The sequence below is a fragment of the Protopterus annectens genome, chromosome 3.part0, assembly GCF_019279795.1.
Source record: "Protopterus annectens isolate FY-2018-M chromosome 3.part0, PAN1.0, whole genome shotgun sequence".
NCBI lineage: Eukaryota > Metazoa > Chordata > Ceratodontiformes > Protopteridae > Protopterus > Protopterus annectens.
Window position 1 is genome coordinate 1146471281 of NC_056731.1, and position 25759 is coordinate 1146497039.

Genomic DNA, 25759 nt, shown 5'->3' on the forward strand with positions numbered 1-25759 from the left:
TTTGGAGATGACATCTACCAAATGATAAAAATGTTTCCCTTTCTAGAGGGTGAAAGTCATATGACCACTTCTGATGCAAAGATAGCTCAGCAAAGACATACTGTGGACATGGCACTGCATCCCTTCCTGAAATATTGGAAACCAAGTATAATGCAACAGGCCAGACAGACACTGGGAAATGACTCTACTTGCCTAGGTATAGAAGTAATAAATATCTCAACAATCCTGACAGCTTTTAAGCAAAACTTTCATGACTCATACTTGGATACACATGTACAAAATGCACTTATGACAACATGTTGCCCTTAAGGAACTAAAAGCAGCTCTATGCCGAATTTGGCCACACCATATTGCAAGAGTTGGTAAAAGGGTCATTAGTAATGAAGTATTTCCTGCAGTTTTGCCTGGCTGTGTGGTGTACACGGCTAAATTCCCAACTACCTGACTATAACCTAGCTGACCCAAGGTCGCGTAGTGATGTGAGCACTGGTAAAGCCAGGCTGGGAGATGAAAGTGAAAGGCAAATGTTGGCTTGTCATTCCCAAAAGAGAGGCAAGTTTATCCTTGCAATCAGGGGATTTAAACTGCTATATCTAGTTGTCTTCATATTTTTTTTCCTGAAGGATAAAACATATTTCTACATACAGACTAGGCTAAGGTGCAAATAAAGTTCATCAAAAAAAAAAAAAAGTCAGAAGTGTCTCTCTTCATTCTTCCCCCTCACCATATGCTTTTAACTTTATTTAGGTCTTAAACTTTTGTCCTCTTCCTCTGTGCCTAGCTAAACTGTGGCCTAACTGCACTTCATTTCTGGTGGTGGATTCCAAATGCTGAAGAAGAAAGAAGAAATTATCTTTTTCTGTGTTGCCTTGTCCATTGGCCTGTGCAGGATTTTTGAGCTCAAGTACACCACCTTCTGCACCCTATTCCAGACCCCGTTATAGGAATGGATTTGACAGATAAAAAAATTTGATCTAATTATGGCTGAGATTCAGTGGCTGATGTCTACCCTTCCAGAACCATACTGCCTGTAACAATGATAACCTCAGGGATACTGAGCAAGCAGGTATTCTCTACTTAAAGTTTATCCCTTCACCTGCCTTGAGCATATGCTATCAGACTGACTTAGCTATACTGCAGGTTCTCCTTTGAGGCAGGTGTGTGTGTCCTATGGCGAAGCACCAGGTCATTCAGTGGAGGTGTTTTGAGGGGGGGGTGGGAATTACTGAGACAGTTAATTCAACTTTTCAATGGTATTTTGTGGGGTGACGACATGCCTCCATGGCACCAAGTGATTATTTCACTAATACAAAAGCCTGGCAAGGACCCTATGTATCCTGGCTACTATCGACCAATTTCAGTGACGAATTTGACTACAAAATTGTCAAGGCCATTTTGGCAACATGACTCATCAAGCATTTGTCCCCCCACTGACAATCCAGACCAGACAGGCTTTACACCACAACACACAACCCATGACAACCTCTTGAAGACTATTATTGAGGGATGCAAAAAGGAACCATAATCTGTTATCAGTCATCAGCCTTGCTGCAGAGAAGGCATCTGATAAAGTCCATTGACCATTTTTACTTGTAGCATTATGAAGCACGGGGGTTCTCAAAGGAACTTGTTAAAACTGTCTAGAACCTTTTTGCATGTACAAAACTAAAAGGGTCACACTCTCTGAACTTTCACACAATGAGAGGCACCAAACAAGGCCGCTCACTGTCCACACTTCTTTTTAATATTTGTTGAGAACCACTAGCTTCTAAACTGATGCTGTCCCCAGTAAAAGCTTATATGGTTCAGTGGTGGGGGAGTGACAAGTTATTTTTGGATGATAATGACTTGTGACTTTAATGGATAACAAGAGGGACAGTCATACTGCTGTTGTTATACTAGAGGAATTTAGGAGTCCGACAAGATAGAGAATCAATATGTAAAAATGTCAAACTTTGTGTTTGAACTGTTCTCCATCTTTTGCTCTTAAACAGAATTCCCACTTTCTGGCAAGCATGATCGTATTAACTATTTGGGTTTGATTTCTGCAACCACAGTAGCGTGGACAACCTGGACAAATATGGACTCTCTGATGGCCAAAATTTACTTACTGTTGGTGAAAAGCAAGTGTTACGCCTACACCTATCTCAAAAGATTCAGGCACTGAACAGAGTATTCTTCCACTGACCATGTGTTTTGTGCACAGGTCTGCTGCCTCTACTGTAAAAAAGGCAAATAAGAAGGGTCATATTGAGTTTTACCTGGGCTCAAGGGAGGCATATAGTGTTCTGGTATCTTCTTACAATTCCTCGCTGGGAGTGAGCCTTTCCAACACTAAATTGCATGTGACAGCTTCTGAACTTGAAATATTCTGGGGTTTGACACAGCCAAACTATGACTCTATCTGGAACAAACTTATTGTTTTGGGGTTAGAAGGGAGACCTGGTGTATTTGAAACATTGAGACAGCTGCATATGAGTGGAAGAAAGCATCCTTCCCCAACTGTGCAGGGTAAATTGACTATCATTGGGTTCTTGCAAACCCAAAGTCCTGGAGCGCATAGTTCCCATTAAGTATACTACCTAACTTCAATATGCTAAAATCTTTATATGAAGGGAAATGATTAAATGTCCTGAAATTTATGCACTCTTTTCTTGGCTGGCAAAGGAGGCACTTAAACTGAATTGAACGAGAGTCGGCACTATACTCCTTCCTCCTATGATCAATGGGTCAAGTAAAACAGGTTTAATACAGGCTGTCCCAGCTGGAAAAAGTTGTAAACAGGATACTGATTTCAGTCTAATTACCTGCTTCTGATGGTTACAGATTGTCCTGGGAGAGAAATATTCAACAGTTCACTACACCTGAAGAATGGGCTAACCAAGTCCAGACATTATGATTTTATTTAGCTGGCAATGTCTTTAAAAATATTTTTATACTTCTCATAATTTCATATTTCCTAAATATTGCCAGCAGGTATCATCAGCATGCTAAAGACGTGGCCAAGGACCTAAGGGAGACTGGAGATGTATTTTCTGGAATTGTCAGGGTCTGACACTATTTAATGCCTAAATACAAGCCCTTTTACATCATGTTTTGAGCCCACAGCTCATACTAACAGTTAAATTATTTCTTCTAGGGGTGGTGAGGGGTACTATATGCAGACCAAAATTGAGGGCAATAAATAGGGCTGTTCTGTTGGCAAAACAATGTATTACAAAAAAATTGAAACAGACATTCTTTGTTCTTGGAGATCTACAGGACCTGCTCTTGGATTTTAGGTGGGAAGGTGGCTGTGACCTCAGTCCTGTTCCCAGGTAGTTCCTCCCTTGCAGTCACCAAAGGGATACTGCCTTCACACTCAGTCACCAGTACTATCACGTTGGATGCTGTGGCTGCTTTGTGATTTCAGACTCAACAGTCATTGGTCTGGTGTTGGCATGGGAGGAGCAGACCTGAGTCATGGCAGCCCCTGGAGGGGTCACCCCAGAGGACTTGGGCCACACAGGTGTTGGAACAGGGAGCTGCAAAGATACCTCACTTGCATCAGTGATCTTAAGTCTAGGCAGTGTGTGGGACACAGAAATGTCTCTGGTGTACCTGACATCTTTCTCAGTCAGGCACTTATCCTTTCACATCTTAAGGACATAAGCCTGGGAACCATCGGATACCATAATACATGAAGGTCCAGCCCTATCAGAATCTATATGCTGTTGGAGGGATTTGGCCCTGTGCCTAATAGTCTTACTGTTTAACCTAGCAGGTGGTTAGGTAAGGCAAGTTGAAGTCCTAAGCAAAAAAAAGGCAACAGAAATGAAGTCTTTGCAGGGGATACATTTCCACACAAAAGGCTGTTATTAAACTTTTTGAACATTATCAAATTATAACAAGACAGAGGAAATGAGAATCCCCAGTGGGGTACTTAACTAAGACAGCCTGGTGATTCAAGTTGACAGACGGACCGAAGAAATTGAGTAATGCAGTTTTATGCATCAAACTACATGGCAAAAAAGAACTGAAGATAGAACCAAATTATGTACTTCTCATACCCTTGACGTCAGATGGACGAGGATGTTCACTGGCTGGGGGATGGAGAATGACTGGTTCTCGGGCCGACCACAGGCTTCTACATAACAGGAAGTCCCAAGACTCAGTACTGCAACACTGACCATTGACATCTGAGCTATCATGGCACTAAATAATTAGTCCATGTGATTTAGTGCCAAAGATCACTCTGCAGTGGTTGCTGTTGAATGTTTACGGGCAGTAGTTGAGAGAGTCTGAATGTCCGCGGTAGTGGTGCTGCGGTAGCGCTCGATTCTCAGCTACAGCGTCTTCTGTGTGGAGGCATGCGTGAATGGGTGTGCCTTCATTGAAGGTTGTGCGTCAGGGCTGGTAACTCGGCACGTAAAAATCCACTACCAAATATTAGTGGACCGGAGTTCCGCTGTTGCGACCCCTAACCGGGATAAGCCGAAAGACACAAGTTGTGAGAGACTGAATGGTAAAAAATCAAGTGGAAATACGGAAGTCTGTACCAAACTCTATGGCTGTGGCATCTCAGAAGTACTCCCCACCTCTGATATGCAGCAACCTCTGTTAGTTTATGCTAGTAGCTTGGGGGTGCAAGAAACTGAAGGCCTTAGCAAAAATGCTTACAAATGAACAACGGGCTTCAGTCTTTCCTGATAGTCTGTTTATTTTCTGACGCGCTGGGATTCACACTACTGGTTTTCCCATTTCTGACATGAAGTCCTCAACATCTAATATAAAAGGCTTAAACTTTCAAGGCTGCAAGTTTCAGAAGATATAAAACTTTACTCCTACTGTGTTCCTATACATATAAACCTGTATTTTTAATTGAATTCCCCAAGTAATTTCAAGTGAAGTGTTTCTGCATTAGTATGACATATGACATACAATTTGTAATTCCAACTAACTTTTAATTAAAAAATCCAAAAATAAAAACTGCCCCCAAATGATCAATACATCAATCAAGTATCTGTAGTAGTAATTTTACTATACCTGTTTTCAAATAATGTATTACAACTTATGTGCATTCATAGAAATGCTAGCATAAAAGGGAGGTGGCCTCATCTCCCCCTCACACTGCCAGTCAAATCCAGCTCCACAGTTACACATGCAGAAATAAACTGTTCCTGTAACAAAACAAAAGACCTTACCCCCCAGCAATCACAATACAAAATATAATTTTAAAACTTAAAACATTTTATTCTTGAAGTTCACAGACAGGTTACTACGCCACCACACAACCTCCTACTTAAAGGAAAACTCCACCTTAAAATTGAAAAAATGCATTTTTTTCATCATAACGTAATGTTCTACATGCTAATGCATCAAAATTACTGTTTATTAAATTTAGTTTCTTATATTCCAAAACAGATGTCATAGGGGCAGCAAAATGGATTTATCTTTGCCCTCCTCCCAGAATGAAGTTTGGGTTTCTATAAGACACAGAAAAGGCATTGCACATATTAGGTTTTTCCCTCTAGTCTGAAGAAATGAAATGCTGACAGCATATGCTAATGCAAGGGGTGTACAAGGATAAAGCCCAGAGTACATCTATGGTAACCAGAGATCAACTAGCGATCTGTGTTCTGGATACCGCTGGCAAAAGAGGATGGGTGTGCCTATCCTGGGGGTGGGGGGAGCAGAGAATGTGAAAAGCCACAATCCCGGCAATATGTACTCGCAGCAAGAGGGCAGATAATCCCTACAGTGATGTGAGTAGCCCATCTCCCCCATCCAAGGGAGGGATCAAGTACTTAGATAAAAATGCTGTCACTGGTGGGATGCCAAGCTCTCCAATGTCTGCCTGAATGACATCTCTCCAGACAGTTCTTGCCCTAGCATATTTAAGGACACCCTGCCACTATGGAATGAAAGGGCTTGACACAGATAAGAGGAGGCATAACTGCTGGCAGGCAAAGAGGAAAAAGCACTTTGGGAAAAAAAACAAAAAAACAATGAAATGCTGAAAGTTACTGTTTTTTAGATGGTCTTATGAAAGTAGTGCCAGCTGTGCGAAAGAATAGTTGTGTAAAATCTTACCATAACCATCGAGGTCTTTCTCCTCCATGTTGCAGTATTCTAAACATGAGGGATCCCTCCACCTGAGGTGACCCAAACTTCTGGCACATATACAAAAGCTTAGCCTGGTTGCTGTATGGTGCATGGGATGTCACATGTAGGTACCATAAACCATGGGCCATAAAAGTGACATCCGCAAGCACAGACCTCAGAAATGAATGCCCCAGTCGGACAGTAGTCTAAGGGGAACTGGTTAGGATGTCATCCAGAGAGAAAAAGTTAACTGAATATAAAGGAAATTAAGAGGTTGATGTCTTAGTGGGGGAAAGAGGGAGGGACAGGAATAATGCAACATGGAAGAGGACCATCTATAGTTACGGTAACATTTTACACAACTATTCTACATACTTCTATTCTCATGTTGCAGTACTCTAAACATGAAGGAGAGTACCAAATCTCAGCCTGGGTTACGGGTGGTGGCAGAAGAAGAACCTTCTAAGAAGCCATGCAGTATGGCTTCTTCAAAGCCTGCTCTAGCCTTGGAAATGCAGTCCAGCTTGTAATGTTTAGTGAAAGTGTGGACTGAAGATAATGTTGCTGCCTCTAGTATAGTGTCCGTATCTAAACCTTTGAAAAAAGACCCTGAAGAAGCCACAGCCCTGGTAGAGTGAGCCCTTGCAGTGCAGGGAAGGTGTTTGTCATGGAAAGAGTAGCAGAAGTTAGTTTTGGAAATCCATGAAGAAATTGCTTATTTGGAGACAGCATTCCCCAGAGACAAATAACAGAAAAATAAGAAAACCACTGCCTGTGGTAAAGAAAAAGCACTCACTTTAATGTATTCACACTATTAAAATATAAAATAAATTAACATACAAATTTCATGGACTAAGCACTTTCGCCTGATAAAATATTAAGGCATCATCAGAGTCAGTGAAAACATCTTTAAGCTCTATTTAAATAGCACCAGATCTTAAAGTCAATGACGTTATTTATGGTCTTGCAGTACAATCATTTAGCTCCAGATTTGGCAAAAAGTTTATGTAGGATATGGGGCAGTGTGCTTGACACTGAATTGAAAAACAAATTAGGTGCAAAACCTAAAGTTGTATACAGCAGGGGCAGAAATATCAAGGAAATACTTGAATATTCCAATGAAAGGTTTAAAAAGACATACATCTCTAGGATGAGCAAATGTGGGGCATGCAGTAGTTGTAGGTTTATTAATGATAGTCCTTATATGACTATTGAAACACAACAGGACACTGCAGTGTCCTGGACGCAACTGCAATAAAAATGGAGTGGTATACATAACTACATGTGTGTCATGCCCTGCGTTCTACATAGGCAAGACCATCAGGAAGTTACATGGAGCGCAATAGGGATATAAGAAAAAGAAAAAGAAAAAGAAAAGAGACTAGTGCTTTATACATGCACACTAGATAATGCAATGATTATAAAAAAATTATATTTTTTGTGACAGACAAAACAAAAGCAGGAATGAGAGGGGGTAACCCTGAATTCAAACTTTTAAACAAAGAGTTAGAATGGCAACTTAGATTAAATGCCAAAGAGAAGCCAGGCATTAATGACAATATATCTCTGTTGTGTGTTCTAAAAAGGAGAGCAAAAGATGTTTGATTTTTTTAAGTGAAGTTTACACTTGATAGATATGTTTTATCTGGTTTAAAGTGTTCATGATCTACCTTTTGCAAAGATTTGTTTCATTTACTATTTTTACAGCAGGCTACAGTTGCATTCCAGATATTTTATTTTTAACTTTTAACTGTTTTAACATTTTTACTATTTATTTATTAGATATTTTATTCTTCATATTACATAATTTGACATGGCAGGAAATGATGTAATGATTGACTAAGATCTGGTGCTATTTAAATAGAGCTTAAAGATGTTTTCACTGACTCTGATGCCTTAATATTTTATCAGGCGAAAGCGCTTAGTCCATGAAATTTGTATGTCAATTTATTTTATACTTTAATAGTGTGGATACATCAAAGTGAATGCATTTTCTTTACCACATGCAGTGGTTTTCTTATTTTTCTGTTATTTGTGTTTTAAATTGTCTGTGTGGTGGTTTGGAGCAGCTATACTTCCAGCTTTCTCCACAGCCCAGGGGTGAAAGGAGACAAACAGCTGGTTAGACTTTCGTATATTTTCTTATTCTTGTCCAAGTAAAATCCAAGTTGCCTGTGAACATCAAAGGAATGGAGCACTCTCTCACTGTCATTATGTGGGATTCCTTTTGGGATGGGTTTTTCTTTCCAAGTCATGAATACCCTTTTTCCACTACTAACAAGACACAGCTGTCTGATGTGATGGGTTGCCACAGTGAGAGAGGCGGGCAGAAAGGGGAAGAGTGCTGGTAGGTGTCTGACAGTCATGCATTGTTGGGCCTGTCAGGAAAGGGCTGTCTAGGAGTAGACTGGGGAAAAGTATGCCTGGCAGAGGATGATTTCCTGGCACCTTTGCTTTGAAGAGGGTGGTGCAGAGGCCTTCTTGACAATATTGGGTCTGGCAGGGTAGCTTCTATGAAACTTTGGCACTGGTGGATACAAAGAGGTGCTTGAGGTCCTGCAACTCTTTTTTCTTGCAGAGTCTTCAAAAGCTCTGCTGACTGTTTACCAAAAATAAAACTATTATCAAGTGGAGTATCCATGATTTTGCTCTTAAAATCATCAGGCAGAGGTTGCAACCTAAGCCAGGAGTACCTCCGAAGAACAGAAGTAGAGGCAGTTGATCTAGATGATGCTTCTGCAGTATCATAGCTGCATTTTATGGAGTGCCTCAAGACTTGTGCAACTAAAGAAAGGGTAGAGGCAACCTATGCTTTTGTTGGAGGAATCAGAAACAACATTAAGTTGGTCTGAGGCCTTGGAAATAAGAACCAGGGCATATTTCACCATATGAGTTTGGTAGCTGATGGCTCTGAAGGCTAGGGTAGATGATGTATAAATTTTCTTTCCTAACTTGTCCATCATTTTGCTGTCTTAATCTGATGGAAGCAAAGAAGAGGAGGGGATCTGTCTGGATTGCCTATCTGGTGCGACAGCAATTACAGCAGGGTCTGCCAAGGGGGCCTTAATGAGAAATTTACAGCTGTCAGGTTACTTTATAGAACCTGTCTGGTCTCTTTGGTGCAGGTGGCTGAGAATTCGAAGTTTTGGAGGATGAGGCAAAGGCATCCAAGTATGTAGGGATGACTAGAGGGATGGCTGAGGAAGAAGGGGATTCCATCTGGAGAAGCTCATAGTATCTCTTTTGAACCTCTGTCATTTGGATGGAATCCCACTTGAAATACTCCCTCATTTTGATAACTGTTTCCCCAAATGTAATGTTTTCTGTTGAGGAGTCGCCTTCTAGGGAGTCCTCTTCTGGTGAGCAGTACCTTAAGGGGGAGGCTAGTTGAGAAGTGTAAGAAAGGGACTCATCATATGAAGAGGAAGATTCCTCTTCTGAAGTTTGAGGCAAGGGACCTAAGGATGCAGGCCTGGGTCTCAGGACTGGCAGAGCAGACAGAGCCTGTGAAGTAGCAGGCCTAAGGGCCATGAAGGCCTGGAAAAGAGATTGGGAAAATGCTTCCCAATCCAAGATGCCCTCAGAAGAAGCAGACAAGTATTTAGGTTTTTGCTTCTTTCTGAGTGATGGTGTCCTAGGTCCGGTCTAAGGAGGCATAGGCCTAGGATCCAAGGAAATAGAAGAAATAGAGGAAGACTCCTCGGAAATGGAAGCTGGCAAATGGCATCCAGGTGAGCCTGGTTCCCCCCTGACATCAGAAATTGACAGAATTGGGGGGGGGCGGAGCTTAAATGGCTATCTGAAGGCAGCAGTTTTTTAGAGCTCCATAAACAAGTATCAAATTCAGGAAATTTCACTATTTTGTTTTTTAACAAAACTTTATAAATATTTAGTTAATAGTCTAAAATAACTAATTACAAATTTTGGTGGGTTTTTACAAGAAATTTCCTGTCAAAATACTCAGGAGTCTTTACACAGCAACTGAGGAGATGAGTAACCTGAAGAACTCTCACTCTGAACTGTCACTAAAAAGGAACTCCAAATGGTAACTACCACATTACAAGAACTATCTATAAAAATGGATGATTTCAAGGTTAATCTACAAAATCTAAAAGAGAACTCTTAGAAACAAACAGAAGTCTTTAAAGAAATGCTTCAGCAGCATCAGTTTAAGTTAACAACTATTGAAACTTCTTTATCCGACATCGATGGAAGACTTAAAGAGGAGGAGACACAAACAGATTTTCTCCTGAAACAAAATACCTGGCTCTCCAACAAAGTAGATGACTTAGAGAATAGGGAGAGAAAATCAAATATCAGGATTTTCGGTCTATCTGAGAATACAGAGGGAAAAGACATTATCTCCTTTCTAAATTCATGGATACCAGAACTTCTAAATCTTAATGAAGGCTTGTCATTTGGCACAGAAAGGGCACATCGTGCTTTGGGAAATATAATTTCAGCATCATCCTCTTCTTCTGCCTCTATGACACCAAGATCAATTATAATAAAATTTTTATCCTTTATGGACAAAGAACTGGTGCTAAAAACAGCATGGAGGAAAAGTCCAATAAAATATAATCAACATCTAATAAGATTTGACAATGACTACTCCACTAAAGTTCTTGAACAGAGGAAAAAGGCATGGCCACTAATAAAAATTCTGAAACAGAATAATATCAAAGTTCAAATAGCCTTCCCTGCAAAGATAAGGATACAGTACCTAAGTGAGATGATAAACTTCAACAATCTGGAATAAGCCTTTCAATTCATCAAAAATAATAACATTATAACCATCTCAGAAGAAATGGAATGGACATCACCGTCACTGAAGAGATCCACTGAAAAAACTAGTTGGACTGATGTCAAAAAGAAGAAACAGAAAACTGAAACTAAACTACCTACTTCGGTGAAGTCTCTCAAAGTATCAACTGATACCCAATAGCTAAAAGACTTTTAAATGGACTAAACGTGTTACATAACATTCATTTTCATACATATAAGTAATACTAGAGTAAATGAAAAAGGTATGTGCTTCTATTACCTCATATATAATTTATAAATCTAAGTTATATTTTAACTAAACAATCTATTTCTAATATTGTCATCCTTCTCACCTTGCTTTATGCCTCGTTATCTCTATCTTTATATATAGATATTTACCCTATTTATTTAGATTCTTTTTCTCTCTATAAATATTTGTTAATTATAAGTATACCTATAGTTATTTTTAGTCTAGTAGTACTTCACTTGCAAAGTATTATTTCATAGTTATGTGGTAATTAATTCATTATTTCATGCTCATTTTGTTATATACTATATTTAACCTAATTACTATTAATGATTGACAGATTTTCCCATTGCTTTGCTGTGACCTAGACACTGGATGAGACTTCCCTTTGCGGTGATGTAATGGTGTATAGATGTTGTAATTCCTTTGAACGTTATTGCTGTTGGGTATCTGGTTGTTCAAAGACTTTCCGCTCTACAGTGGAAACGAACTGTCATATAGATGTTGTCTCGCCGGAATAGAGCAGAGGAGACTCTGTCTAACCTGGGTGAAGTTAGAGTGTTTTTGATGTGGAGGGGAGTTCGTTCTTGGCCCTGGCTACATTGGAGTGAAGTGACGAGTTAGCATGTCGGTGTTTGTCCGTCGACTGGGGCTCTCCGGTTTGGCTTGTATGATTGATATTTTATATTCCTTTGGGTTAAGAAGATATGCTGCAGGCTATGGATGAAATCCCCTGAAGGACTGTTGGACAGGTGAGTCTAGCATTCAGCAAAATGTAGTCTGCGAGGTTTACTAAAGGTTTTTTACTTTTTATTGAAGAGGAAACATTGCTGTGAAATCGGAGAGATGTCCGTGTTTGGCGAGGTGAAAAAGAGGTGATTGTGTTTTTGGCTTTAGTTTCACTGTTTAAACTGAACCAGATGTTTAAGGCGACTGTTGGTTGATTTCTGAGTCAGACGGTATGTATAGTGTCTGGTATAGAAGCTCTCGGAAGGTGCTCTTTGTGCCTTATTTAAATAAAAGCTGATAGGGCATGAGTTAATGTTTTAAAATAGATTTTTTCCTCTCAGGAAACAGTTTGAGCGGGGAAAATCACTCTTGAGAAGGTAAAAAGATACTTTTAAAATCTCTAGCTCTCATGAGCTATGTATACAGTTATGTACATACTTAGCTATTGAATATTTAATGTAGCTATAACAATGTATGAGAGTTGATGTGATTGGTCACCAGTATGTGTATTCTGTAAGAAGCCTGATTGCTTATAGTAACAAAACGGGCCGAACAGTTGTTAATGATTTTACATTTATTTAAGTACAGGAACTTAACACAGTATGTTTGAAGCATTTTAGTAGAAGTAAACATTAAATCTAAGTATCTAGTCTATTAGAAACACATGAAACTCTTGCATATAAAAGTGTTCTGTTATATTAATGTGTGAATACAACTACATATACATCTCTAGGAAAACTTTACACACAACGTTAATATTAGCTGACATAATAAGAGCAAGATTTAAACATTCTGATATGGATTATTTGATCAGTCCTTTTAATATGTAGAATAAAATACATATTCTTTGTCTGTTTGATTTTAGGATATGATAATCATCAGTAATAGCTATTATATGTTACAAGTTTGTCTGACAAAAGTGTTAAATAGCTAATGAGTTGAAATGAAGTATTTACTGTATATCTTGGAATTTTGTGCTTCAAGCAAGTTCAGAAAATTTAATATTCATTATTACAGACGTTATGTTTGATTAGTTACTAATTATGTATGTATGTGTATGCATGTGTGTATATATATATATATATATATATATATATATATATATATATGTAGGTATGTGTGTATGTATGGGTGTGTATATATTGATATATATAAACATTTACTTCTGTTGCTGAATGATAAATCATATAAAATATTTTAACAGACTCCTATACTATTTAAGATTGTATATTTGGAGCTCTAATGAGTGAAAAAAGGAAGTTGGTGGGATAGTTCACCAGATGCACCTATCTGATGAACTAGGAATGTATTTCATTCCATGGTGGGCAAGTTTTAATGTACAAACTAGTTTAATGTTACTTTTCTCTAATTTTTATGTTACTAATTATTTTCACCAAGCCTGACTTAATTCTATTTGATTATATTAAAGTTAACATCTTACACAGAGATAGTGGATATTTACAAACTAATATTTTTCTTTTTATTATATGTAGAGGAGATGATTTCAGGAAAATGTATTGACATTTTAAATACTTATTTAAAATAACGTGGCATGGATATCACATTACTATCTTTAAACGTAAATGGATTAAATAATCCAAATAAACGATCTAACTTACTAAGATATTTAAAGATAAATAAACCCCAATTAATCTTTTTACAGGAAACTCATTTCAAAATTAATGATAATTTTAGTTGGAATCCGAGTGATTATAGGACCTTAGCATGCTCTAAATTTAAATCTAAGAAAAGGGGAGTAATAATCTTATGGAGAAATAGTTCCCTAAACCCTGAAATAGTATAAATATATTGATAACGAAGGGCTTATAGCTATAGTCATACTGAAGTTTAATAATAGGTTATGGACATTAGCTAACTTATACTAGTTTCCTGGTATTGGGACAGGAACAGTTAAAAAACATCTAGATCAAATCATACACATTTCCAGAGGGAATATAATAATGGGGGGGGGGGGATTTTAATTGTCTTGACACTTCTCAAACTACCAACAAAAAATCTCCACGTTTAACAGCTACTGCAAAAATACTAAAAAAATGGACTGAGTCAATAAAATTGATAGATACCTTTAATGTTATTGATAATAACTCCTTGACATTCTCTCATCAAAATTATAGGTTTGGTACTCGAACCAGAATAGACAAACTTTTTATATCACAAGATCTTCAATCCAAAATTACTTCCTTTTCAATAATCCCATGCCCTTTATCAGATCACAATTCACTAGTTCTTAAAGTACAAGTAAATTTTAAACCACTATCATTCCTTTCTAGAATACCTTCATACATTACAAAAATTAAAGAATTTAAACAATGGTTAGTGAAAGAACTAAATTTCTATCTAGATATAAACTATAATTCGGAAGTAAATATAGTAATGGTATGGGATTCATTAAAAGCTTATATTTATGGAAGAGCAATTGACTGGTATAAAAATAAACTCAAAGAATGGGAATCTGAACTACAAGAATTACAAAGGAAACTCACATTATATAAATAAAAAAAAATCACACTAATACAATGGAGAACAAGAAGGAAATAGAAGAACTAAATAAAAGATATACTGATATTTAATGTCAAAAAACTAATTTAGCCATAGAAAGGTTAAAATAAACACTTATGCTACTTATCTGAAACACCTACATAACTTATCTGTTAAAGTCAAAATGCAATCCAAATCCAATTCTATTGTTAATATTCTACATGAAGAAAGACATAAGGAGGACTCGGAAATAGATCTATTAGATGCGTTCAGATCTTATTACAGTAATCATTATAAGGATACCTATAATACAATTGACCATTCCTTGTTAGGAAATATGATCTCTAATATTAAATCAATACCTGATAGTTTACAAAGAAATTTACAAAAACCTATTACACTCAAAGAAGTCGCAGATAAAAACTAAAGATAGTAAATCTACTGGAATGGATGGTTTAATTTCAGAAATTTACAAATTATTTCCCAAAAATATAATCACCTTGCTACATAAGACATTAATTGAGATTCAAACCCATGCAATGATTCCCCCTTCATAAAAATACTCTCTAATTATACCCATTTTAAAGAAAAACAAGGATGCTAGCCTTTGCAGCTCATATAGGCCAATTTCACTACTAACTAACGATTATAAAATGTTTATGTCCATCCTGGTAAATAGAATAAAAAATCAATTAAATGAAATCATTAACGATGACCAGACTGGATTTATTCAGAACAGACATACACATGATAACATTAAAAGAATATTGACTTTAATAGATTACCTAAATAAAGAAAATATAGAAGCCTTGAAAATAGGACTGGATATTGAAAAAGCATTTGATTCTTTAAATTGGGACTATCTAACTAAAAATCTTGAAGCTTATAAATTCCCGCTTTCCTTTATCACATTTATTAAAAAAGTATACGAAAATAATTTAGCCTATGTCAAATTATGACCCTTTACTTCAGAACCTATACAAATTATGAAAGGTACTAAACAGGGATGCCCAATGTCAACCATTTTATTTGCACTGGCTATCGAACTATTGACTATACTAATACAAAACAATCCAAAGATAAAAGGACTAAATATATTCGACCAATATAACTCTAAGGTCATGCTCTTTGCTGCTGATGTACTTCTCACTCTACTGAACTCAAAAGAGGCCTTAGATGAACTAGATATTCTATTAGAAAAATTTTATAAGATTTCAGGTCTTTGCTGTAATACTCAAAAGTCTAAATATCTATTATTAAATTTAAAAAAAGGAAATACAAGTAGATAAGAATAGTGTCATAGGAATGCAAGCTACAAAAATAAAATACCTAGGGATAGATCTATATGATAATATACAAGATATAATACAAAATAATTATAAAATGATTACTGACATAATAGATTCTCTAGTGAATAAATATAATAATCTGTTTCTAGTCTTTGAAGATAGACTTCAATTGATTAAAATGGTTCTCCCTAAAATTTTATATAGAGTCCAAGCTATTTTGTCAATTCCAGAGAGATCTTATCTTAAGAAAATAACATCAACACTACTAAGATTCTTATGGTACCCTAAAAAAAACAGAATTGCTTATGCGCATCATATAAGATAATGGGATCAGGGAGGAATACATTTCCCAGACATTGAATCATATATAAATGCTACATTAATAAAAACTGTGATTGAATGGATTTAACCCTAATTATACATCCAACTGGAAAAAATTACATACAATGATAAACTTACTAAAAATATTACTATTATAGATATGAATAATATACTATGGTATTCACTGTGTATAAATCTGCAATACAATATATCTAAAATAACAAAGTCATTTGTAATAAATCATTTATACGATCATTTTAGAACATTTATAAATATGAACATGGAATTAAAGATCTGGTTACCAATATTAATCTCCTTCAGCATTACAAAAAGTTTTCCAGATAGAATTCATAAAGAAGTATTTATGCACTGGGAGCAGAAAAAAAATATTTGTTGGCTCCATTGTCTAAAAAATCAAAAAGTTCTGGATATACAATATATGATTTCAACTTATGAATTAAACTCTAATGAATGGTTAATGCTTCAGAATATACTGACATTCTCCAAGGATCTATGTAGTGTATTAAATAATCTGTCATACTCATCTTTACCTAAGTTTATAAGTAGATTGTTTGAAATTATTTATAATAATGAAAACATGAAGAATGGAACTCCTTACTTATACAACTTAATAACAAACTATAAAACAGCACCTAAAACAACATACTGGCAATTTATTACTAGAGGATATTCGATTCAATTAACCCCAGAAAATAAGTCAAATATACTACTTTCAGTAAAATTAACCTCCAGTTCTCAGTATTGGAGAATATTTACCTGGAAATTCCTACATAGATCCTTCTTGACTCCTGATAAAATTTCAAAATTCAATTCTTCTTGTAATGGAGTATGCTGGAGATGTCAACAGATTGTTAAAGCTAACTGGTCTCATATTTTTTATGAATGTAAAAAAATTAAACCCTTTTGGGAAAATATTAATAACTTCTTACAGGCTATTTACACAGATAATTTTGTCTTGACCAAAGCTTTAATTTTATTGAATATATCTGAAGAGGTTTATCAAAAAAGAACTAATCTTTATGTTTTATGGACAATATTAACTATAGCTAGGAAATGCATAACAAAGAGGTGGAAGTCTACCATAGTACCTGGAAGAGAAGAATTTCTATGCTTATTTAAGATGATGGCATTGATGGAAGTTAAAACCAAAGAATTAAGATTGTTTCCAATGCCATTAACTAATAATCCTTGGAGAAAAGTTTTGTCATTGGTTGATACTCTACAAATGGATCTAATCTCTTCTTAAAAAAAATCATTCTTAAGTTAAATATCTTTATTTTGTTTAATTTGCTATCATTCATTTATTCGTGTCAGGCTGTATGTAAATATGTACATAGTTTAACTTCATAGTTATTATGATTCTTCATTGTAAAATTATTTATTATTGCTGACTAATAATCAAAATAAAAAAATTTCTGAGTAAAAAAAAGAAATTGACAGAATAACTTCTGTGGACGTGCCGGTCTGAGAAACTAGAGCGTTGTCCGAAATAGAAACCACCATAGATGCCAAAGCCATCAGATGTACCTCTGCCCTTAGATCGGCAGCTGGTAGGATGTCTGAATCCGGAGGTGCAGGCACATTCTTAGGCCTTGAAACTTTGGCCCTTTTCTTACTCAATTTGGCCGAGACACTGGGCATCGCTTCCATACCCAAGGCTAGTCTTTTAAGACGTTTGGTCTCAACAAAAAAATGAAGGGTCACTAGATGGCTGTGTAGGATCTTCGGAACAAAAGATTGGTAAATAGAGCAGTATTTGAAGTCGTGGGAAGGCCCTAAGTAAAAGAGGTAGAGGTTGTGGCTGTCTTTATGCGGGATTTGACATCTGCATTTACATTTTCCCTTCCTAGATGACGTGGATGGAATCAGCTAACAATTAAGCAAATGACAGCAACCAGAATTAGAAAAATAAAGGTTCCCCAATGGGGTAGTTATCTTTTTAGACATCTTTGGCATGGTGTAGAATGAGCGAGCTGATGTTTAACTGGCGGCAGAGAAGCTCTGAGGTCTGTGCATGCGGATGTCACATTTACGGCATGGTTTATGGTACCTACCTGTGATGTCCCACGCACCATACAGCAGCCAGGCTAAGCTTTTTTATATGGGCTGGATGTTCGGGTCGCCTCAGGTGGAGGATCCTTCATGTTTAGAATACTGCAATATGAGAACAGAAGGACATTTATTCTGACTTGTGTTTACTTTGTAAACTGGCCTTTCCTCTTCCACTTATATTTTCTTCAATAAAAAAGTGAAAAAGTACAGTTGTGTACACTTACCATAAATGTAGATGTTTCATAGATGGCTGCCGGCTCTTTTAGGCCATTTTAAGCCTAGCCAATTACCCCATGTGAGAATCAAACTTTGCACCTTATGCCTGTAAAGTAAACACCTTCACCATTATGCCAACTTCCCACCCATGTTCGAGTGTATTCACTGTTGCAGTCATTACATTTGGGTAATCTGCTGGCAGATTGCCTTCAGTCAGCCTGATTAACAAAGTCTTGCATCCTGCGTCAGATGCTGTCCCTTCTTCCATGACGTCAAGTCGTCAAGGGTATAAAAAATGCAGCCGACGCCATTACATCAGTTTTTCTTGCCCCAGATGTCAGGTGCCCCCCAAATGGGGAGCAAAATATATAAATAATTTAAGACACAACAATATACCACCAAACAAAAGCAAATACACCAAAAAGGCTTTTAAGTGTAGTAAAAGAAAGGAGAGGCATAGTAAGAGAAAAAACAGGGGGCTGGAGGGAGGGTAACCAGGAATGCAACAGTGAATACACTAAAACATCTACATTTATGGTAAGTGTACACAACTGTACTATGTTCTTTGTGTTTCACTGTTGCAATCATTACATTTGGGTAGATTCCCAAAGCTATGGTTGGGAGGATGGATTTTTGCAGTATTAGGGCTGGCTATAAGGCCCTGCAAAATAGCAGTGGCAAAGCCAGCTAGGGCTGGCTATAAGGCCCTGCAAAATAGCAGTGGCAAAGCCAGCTCTGGATTTAGAGAAGATTGGTAAATGATAGTGCTTGGTGAAAGTATGAACTGAACTCCAGGTAGCAGCTTCTAGAATATCCCTGGTAGGAACACCTCTGAGAAAGGCTACAGAAGTAGATGCAGCCCTGGTGGAGTGGGATCTGATCCCCTGGGGGATAGGTTTTCCATGGTGCTTATAGCAGAAATTAATACAATGGCTTATCCATTTGGAAATGGTTTGCTTTGAAATAGCCTTTCCCTCTGCCCCTGCAGAAAATGCTACCAGCCGTTGTTCAGATTTTCTTCGAGATTTAGTCTTGTCCAAGTAAAATCTAAGTTGTCTGTATACATCCAATGAATGCAGAATCCGCTCCCTCCCTTGTTGTGTGGATTGGGAAAGAAAGTTGGCAAATGAATGGACTGATTAAGAGCCACACTGGATACCACCTTGGGCATGAAGGATGGACTGGTACTGAGTGACACCCTGTCCGCATGAAAGTTGATGAAAGGCTCCACTGCCATAAGGGCCTGTAATTCAGAAATCCTTCTAGATTAAGTGATTGCTAAAAGAAAGACTGTTTTCCAGGAAAGAAATTTTAAGTCTGCAGTAGCAGCTGGCTCGAAAGGAGATAGAGTGAGTTTCTCCAATACAAAGTTAAGGTCCCAGGCAGGGGTTGGAGCTCTCCTGGGTGGCCTCAAGTTTTTGGCCCCTCTGAGATATTGCTTTAGCAGAGGATGAGAGAAGGGGGGGGGGTTCTGTGTTGAAATGAGCTGAAATGGCTGAGGCATGGATTTTTATGGAAGAAAAAGATAGGCCCTTGTGAAGCATCTCAGGTAAGTATTGCAATATCTGAAGTAAATTGGGCACTGCTGTACTCATCCTTTGAGATTGATTTCAGGCACAGAATCTTTTCCATTTGTCAGCATAAGATTTTCTAGTACTAGGTCTTCTCACCTCCAAAATGACATCCATCAAAGGTTTGCTGAGGGATGCTAAGTGGGAATTTAAGTGATTAGCCAAGCTGCAAGATTCAATGTTTGGAGCTGAGGGTGCGAATTTGGTTGTTCTGCTGAGACAGTAAGGAAGGTGTCTGAGGCACGTGCCATGGAAAAATATGTGACATACTGCGTAGGAGTGGGTACCAGTGTTGGCGAGGCCAGCCTGCAGCAATCAAAATCACTTTTGGTTTGTCCTGTTTGACTTTCAGTAGAACTTTGGAGAGGAGTGGCAGAGGGGGAAAGGCATAGACTGATAGGTTTTCCCAGCTGAAGGACAGAGCATCCACTTTCCAGGCTGTTTTGTGAGGAGTTCTTGTGCAAAATTTGTCCAACTGGTAGTTCTGGGGTGAGGCAAAAAGATCTATGTCTGGGCTCCCCCATTTGCATGTCAACCTTAAATTTATTTATTTATTTATTTTATTTTATTTTACATTTGTTGACCGGGAAAGTCCGACTGGACACATGTCCATTTTCAGCGGAGGCCCGGGGAGAAAAGCTCCAATAATACATAGTAGGTTACAAAAAGTTCCAATAGTACATAGTAGGTTACAACAATGTTTGACAGCTAACATACGATTGTAGTTATGCACTAAATACCCAGGGAAGAAAAAAAAGTTACATTAGTATGTACAATAACAATTATAAAGAGAAAAACAAAGCATCATATAGTTAGTATACACAGGTAAGAAAAAGTTACATTAGGATGTACAGTGAACAATTATTATAAGAAACAAACCTACAAGTAGTTAGTTTCAGGGGAGAGTAGATGGCTTGAGGCCTAGGAGGATAGTAATTTCACTGAGGAGGTTGAGGGGAGCTATGGGTTAGTCTGGATTAGAACATTGGCAAAGCCAGTGGGATTTGAAGTGGTGGGAGAGGCCATTTCTGAAAGTATTTAGGGAGGTTGATTCGGTGAGACTAGGTGGAAGAGAGTTCCATATTTTACCCACTGTGTTTGAAAACAGAGAGTCACCTCCTGAGTTACAGGATTTGATTGTCTGTGCGAGTAATCTGTGAGATGATCTTAGTCTATTTAGGTTGGTATAAGGGGTAATTATTCCAGACAGGCCGGGAGTGTTTTCAGGTTGAGAGAGTATTTTGTAAGCAATAATAAGTTGCTTCTGTAGAAGTAGATTTGGTAGTTCTATCCAACCTAGGTTCTGAAGATTAGTACAGTGATGGGTTTTGTAGGGCAGGCCTGTGGCAAATCTTGCAATATGATTATAACAACAAGAGAGTTTAGATAGATCCGATTTGTTGGGATTTGTAAGTATGGGGAGGCATACAAGAGGGTAGAAAGGAGATGGGTGCGAGCAATGGCAACTTTAGCCGTGGGAGTCAGAAAAGATTTTATTCTATAAAGGGACCCCAGTTTCTTATTAACAGTTTTGATAGTTTGGTTGATGTGCACATCAAATCTGAGTTTGTTGTCAATGGTAACCCCTAATAGCTTGGTATGAGGGTCGGGGTGATGGTGGTTCCATTGTTGGATTGTACACAAAAGGGAAAAGTTGGTGTTTTATGGGTAGGATGGAAGAGTAGCATTTTCGTTTTTGGATTAAGGATCAGTTGGCGTTCTGATAACCAATTCTCAACTGCAGTGAAACAGTCTTGAGTTTTGGATAATAGAATAGTTGGGGATCTATCTGAGCAAATTAAAGTCGAGTCATCAGCATATTGAATACATGTAGACTCTGGGATGACTTTGTTAAGATCATTAATAAAGATGGAAAATAGAAGAGGGCCAAGTATGGAACCTTGGGGACTCCTATGGTGTTGGGTATGAGGTCGGAGAGCTTGCTTTGCCAGAGCACAGCTTGTTGCCTATCAGAAAGATAGGCATGAAACCAGTCTAGGGTTTTGTTATCTAGATAGAGAGTTTTAGGGTTGCATGCAAGAGTTTGTGGTTGACCATATCAAAAGCTTTTGATAGGTCCAAGAAGAGGGCTGAAGAAATTTTTTTGTCATTCGGTTAAGATTGATAGTGTTTGTGAAAGAGAGGAGAGCGGTAGTAGTGCTATGTTTGGGCCTGAAGCCATGCTGGGAGTTGGTTAGCAGGTTTTCCTGAGTTAGGTAGTGGATGAGTTGTTTGTGAATACTTTTTCCATGATTTTTGCCAGTGGTGACAAAATGGCTATTGGTCTGTAGTTTGAGAGGTCAGTGGATGAGCCACCTTTATGGAGGGATGACATGGGAGATTTTCCATATGGAGGGATTGTGGATTCAGTTATGGTCCGATTAATTAAGATTGAGATGGGATAGGCTATAACATCCGCAGCTTTTGTAGAAAGTCTGCTGGAAGTAGGTCTGCCAGAGTGGTTGGCTTTAGTTTCCTTAGTAAGGATCGGATGTATGCAGTAGGGACAGGTTGTAGGTTGAATAACGCGTGGTCTTCTGGGTGGGACTTGTGGTTAGGGAGCAGGGGCTACTTGTTGGTTGGCTAAGGATTTGATCACATCGATGAAGAAGGTATTAAAGGATGTGGCCACTTCATCTGGGTTTTTCATAGTTAGGTTTGCTGGTGTGGGGGTGGAGGACCTGCCTGGATGGAGAAGTTTGTTTATTCCTGTCCAAAACTTTTGGGGGTTGTTTTGATGTTTAAGTTGTAGTTGGAAATAGTAGTTCTTTTTGTCCATTAAGATAGATTTTTTTGTGTCATTTCTTAGTTTTTGGAAGTTGGTACGGTCTAGGGGTGTCTTGGTAGTACGCCATTTATTCCATGCTTTGTTTCTAGCTTTGATTTTGGCTGTGGAGTCTTTTGATAGTTGAATTTTTGAGTTTTGATAGTTTGAAATTTGGTAGTTATGTGGATAAATATGATCTTTTACTGGTCAAAATATTTATGAAGTGCTGCAGTACATCTCTCCACTGTTTTTCACAAAGATTTCTCCATTAAGTAACTTTTTGAGAGTTTTACATTAGCTGTTTACAGTGCCTTATTGACTCTGGTAAGACAGAATCTTAGGCTGTAAAACTGTTGATTATAAGCAACAGTTACAACTGCAGAATGTTTGCTGTCCAGGCTGTGTCATGCAAGCTAAAAAAATTCCTTTCTGAAACAAAGTGGTGAAATCTGCATGATCTGTGACAGGGATGGGGAAAAAAAGAAAGGTAATGAAAAGTTTCTGGACAACATCTAGGTGATATTTTAAGAAAATTACTACAGGATAAATTTAATTACTGAATGTTATCACCGGATCATGGGCAAACCTTGCTGCGTTTCTTATTATACAAAAGCACAGTTCCTGGTACTAATGTGTAGGGACAGTTCTCAATTTTAGCACCACAGTTTTAGCTAGCACAAATGAATTGAAGATGGGACATGACCACTTTCTGCATTTCTATGAGGTTTTTCAGATCAACACATTTCTGCTAGTATTTCAATAAATGGCCAATCCACATTTTCAATAAAAGATTAGTCTAACACACTTCTTGAACTACATTCTTTATACTCACTGAGTAATACTACAGTGAAAGGAAGAGACTTCAGTCTAACAGTGGTATAACATTTTTCCATCTGGAACAGCATACTTGTACTACTGTTACAGTTTGTTGCACAAGACACTAGGAGAAGTGTTTGCAAACCTGGTCCAACATTATTGACATCTGCTGAAGCTAAAAGCCTGTTTTAATGTGGTAAGTTGTAACTTTACAGAATGACTGTTTTCCAATGCTTTGATTCCAGTTTTTCAATACATCTGTGGGTTCCCAATGTAGGAATGTCATGTCAAAATTGCACCTTAAAAGGTGATTTCACACAGTGAATACAAACTCACCCTTTGAGCTGGAGCAGGGCAATAAAATTGCTACATCTCTCAACATGGGCATTAGGACTCACCTTCTGAAAAGTCAAAACTACAATGACAGTTATCAGTTTCGATTTAAAATGGCAAACATTTATTCACAACTCTAATTTTTAATATTCCGGAAATGTCACTGCACAATTCTGTCCAACAAAACATGTCTACATGCCACAGAAGGTGATACAGAAAGCCTGGGACAGTTTACATGTGAATGTCATGATGACAGAGGTGGTAGTGGTAGTAAGAGGACAATATAAAGAAAATCGTTCAAAATTAAGACAGAAAATAAGGGATAATTGTATACAAAATGAGGGTTACTATTTACAAGAAGCAGCAGACTAGGCAGATTTGGAGGGTATGTCTTAGCGGACACCAGTCAGCAGTGGTGTGGACTAGGAGAAATTCCATTCATTTACATGACACAATCTTTCCCTGTACTGTGATATCTTTAAAAAAAATCTTTTACTTGAACAGGTTGAAAACTTCTGCAGAACATTACCTGGTCTGGTCCTGAACAGTGTGAATGTTCCACAATACACAAGAATCATCCATGATGAGAACAAAGGGCCACACACACTGGCGTTTAATCCCCATCTCCTCTAATCGATTTCTCTCTAGCTCCAAGTTATGATACGACAATTCCTTGATTAGGAACTTGGCAGCACCTAAATAAAAATAATAAAATACACTTCAAATCTACAAAACATTATACTATGGTAACATCATCAAGCAACACACTATCATGATTGCTAAAGAGTGATGAGGTTTCATAAGAATGCATTTGCTCTTAACATCAAAGCATAAGAAAGTTGTGGCATGGATGCAAATCTTCTACGACTAAATGGGGTGATGCTTTTAAAGGAAAACTCTACCCTTGAACTAAAGAAGTGTTTTTTTCATTGTATCTTTAAATTCTGATCTCTTTCAATGCATCAAAATCACTATACATGCTTTCCATATTTTACTACAAATTTCAGCAAAATGGCCATCATGGGTCCTGCCATATGTGTGATCTTTTTCCACTACTCAGAGATTTTGTTCCAAAAATCCATTACATCAGTCATGCGAAACATAAGGAAAGGAGAGACATTTTAACTTTTATGTAAACAGAACAGCAGCAGTCTGAGTAATACGGGATCTTATACAACCTCAGGAACAGGACTGATTTAAAAAAAAAATAAAGTAACTGAAGTACAGATTTTAAATATGGCTGTCACCTTTTAGTCTTAACAAGTATGGTTAAACCCTCCAGCACACTCTTATTTAGGTTTGAAAATCCATCTATGTAATCCAAGAGCTATAAACTGACAGCTTTTGCTCCAAGGTCTTTTAAAACACATGCTAACTACTACTGCTATCCACTAGTGTCTGCAGTGGGAAGATGAGTGTTTCTGGCATGAATATTGGAGAAATGTATTGTATTTGCTTAAAATATTTTACTTTTATAACCTCAGTCATATTTTCTTTATCATTAAAATGCATCACACTACAAAATAAGTACACCACCCGCGGTGGTGGTGCTGCGGTAGTGTTGTCGCCTCACAGTAAGACGCTGCCCAGTTCGATTCTCAGCTAGAGCATCTTCTGCATGGAGACATGTGTGAATGGGCGTACCTCCATTGAAGGTTGTGCGTCAGGGCTGGTAACTCAGCACGTAAAAATCAACTACCAATCATTAGCAGACCGGAGTTCCGCTGTGGCGACCCCTAACCGGGAAAAGCCGAAAGACGCAAACAAACAAACAAAATAAGTACAACGTTCTGTTCTTGTATTTTGATTTTTTTTAACTGAGAAGTTATTGCGCCACATTTTCCATTTTCATTTATAGAACTGACATCTCAATTTGTTACATTGTAGCATACTAACATTTTGCCAAAACTATGATTCTTGAACATAACAGACTACTAGTTACTTTCTGTGCTGTGCCTAAGACTAAAACACTGCTACCTGTAAAGAAGCTGTACTTGGAGAAAATATCTCCAACAAGTAGATCACCATCTAAAAAAAAGATGCAGTGTGC

General features: G+C 37.6%; 1 protein-coding gene across 1 annotated transcript in view; it reads right to left on the bottom strand.

Annotated features, from left to right (window-relative positions):
- Window positions 1-25759, bottom strand: part of GREB1L (GREB1 like retinoic acid receptor coactivator) — a 3215862-nt gene that overhangs the window by 175488 nt on the left and 3014615 nt on the right. Inside the window, exon 32 of the mRNA XM_044065377.1 lies at window positions 24239-24404. Within this exon, the coding sequence (XP_043921312.1) occupies window positions 24239-24404 (166 nt within the window). The remainder of the gene's footprint in view (window positions 1-24238; window positions 24405-25759) is intronic.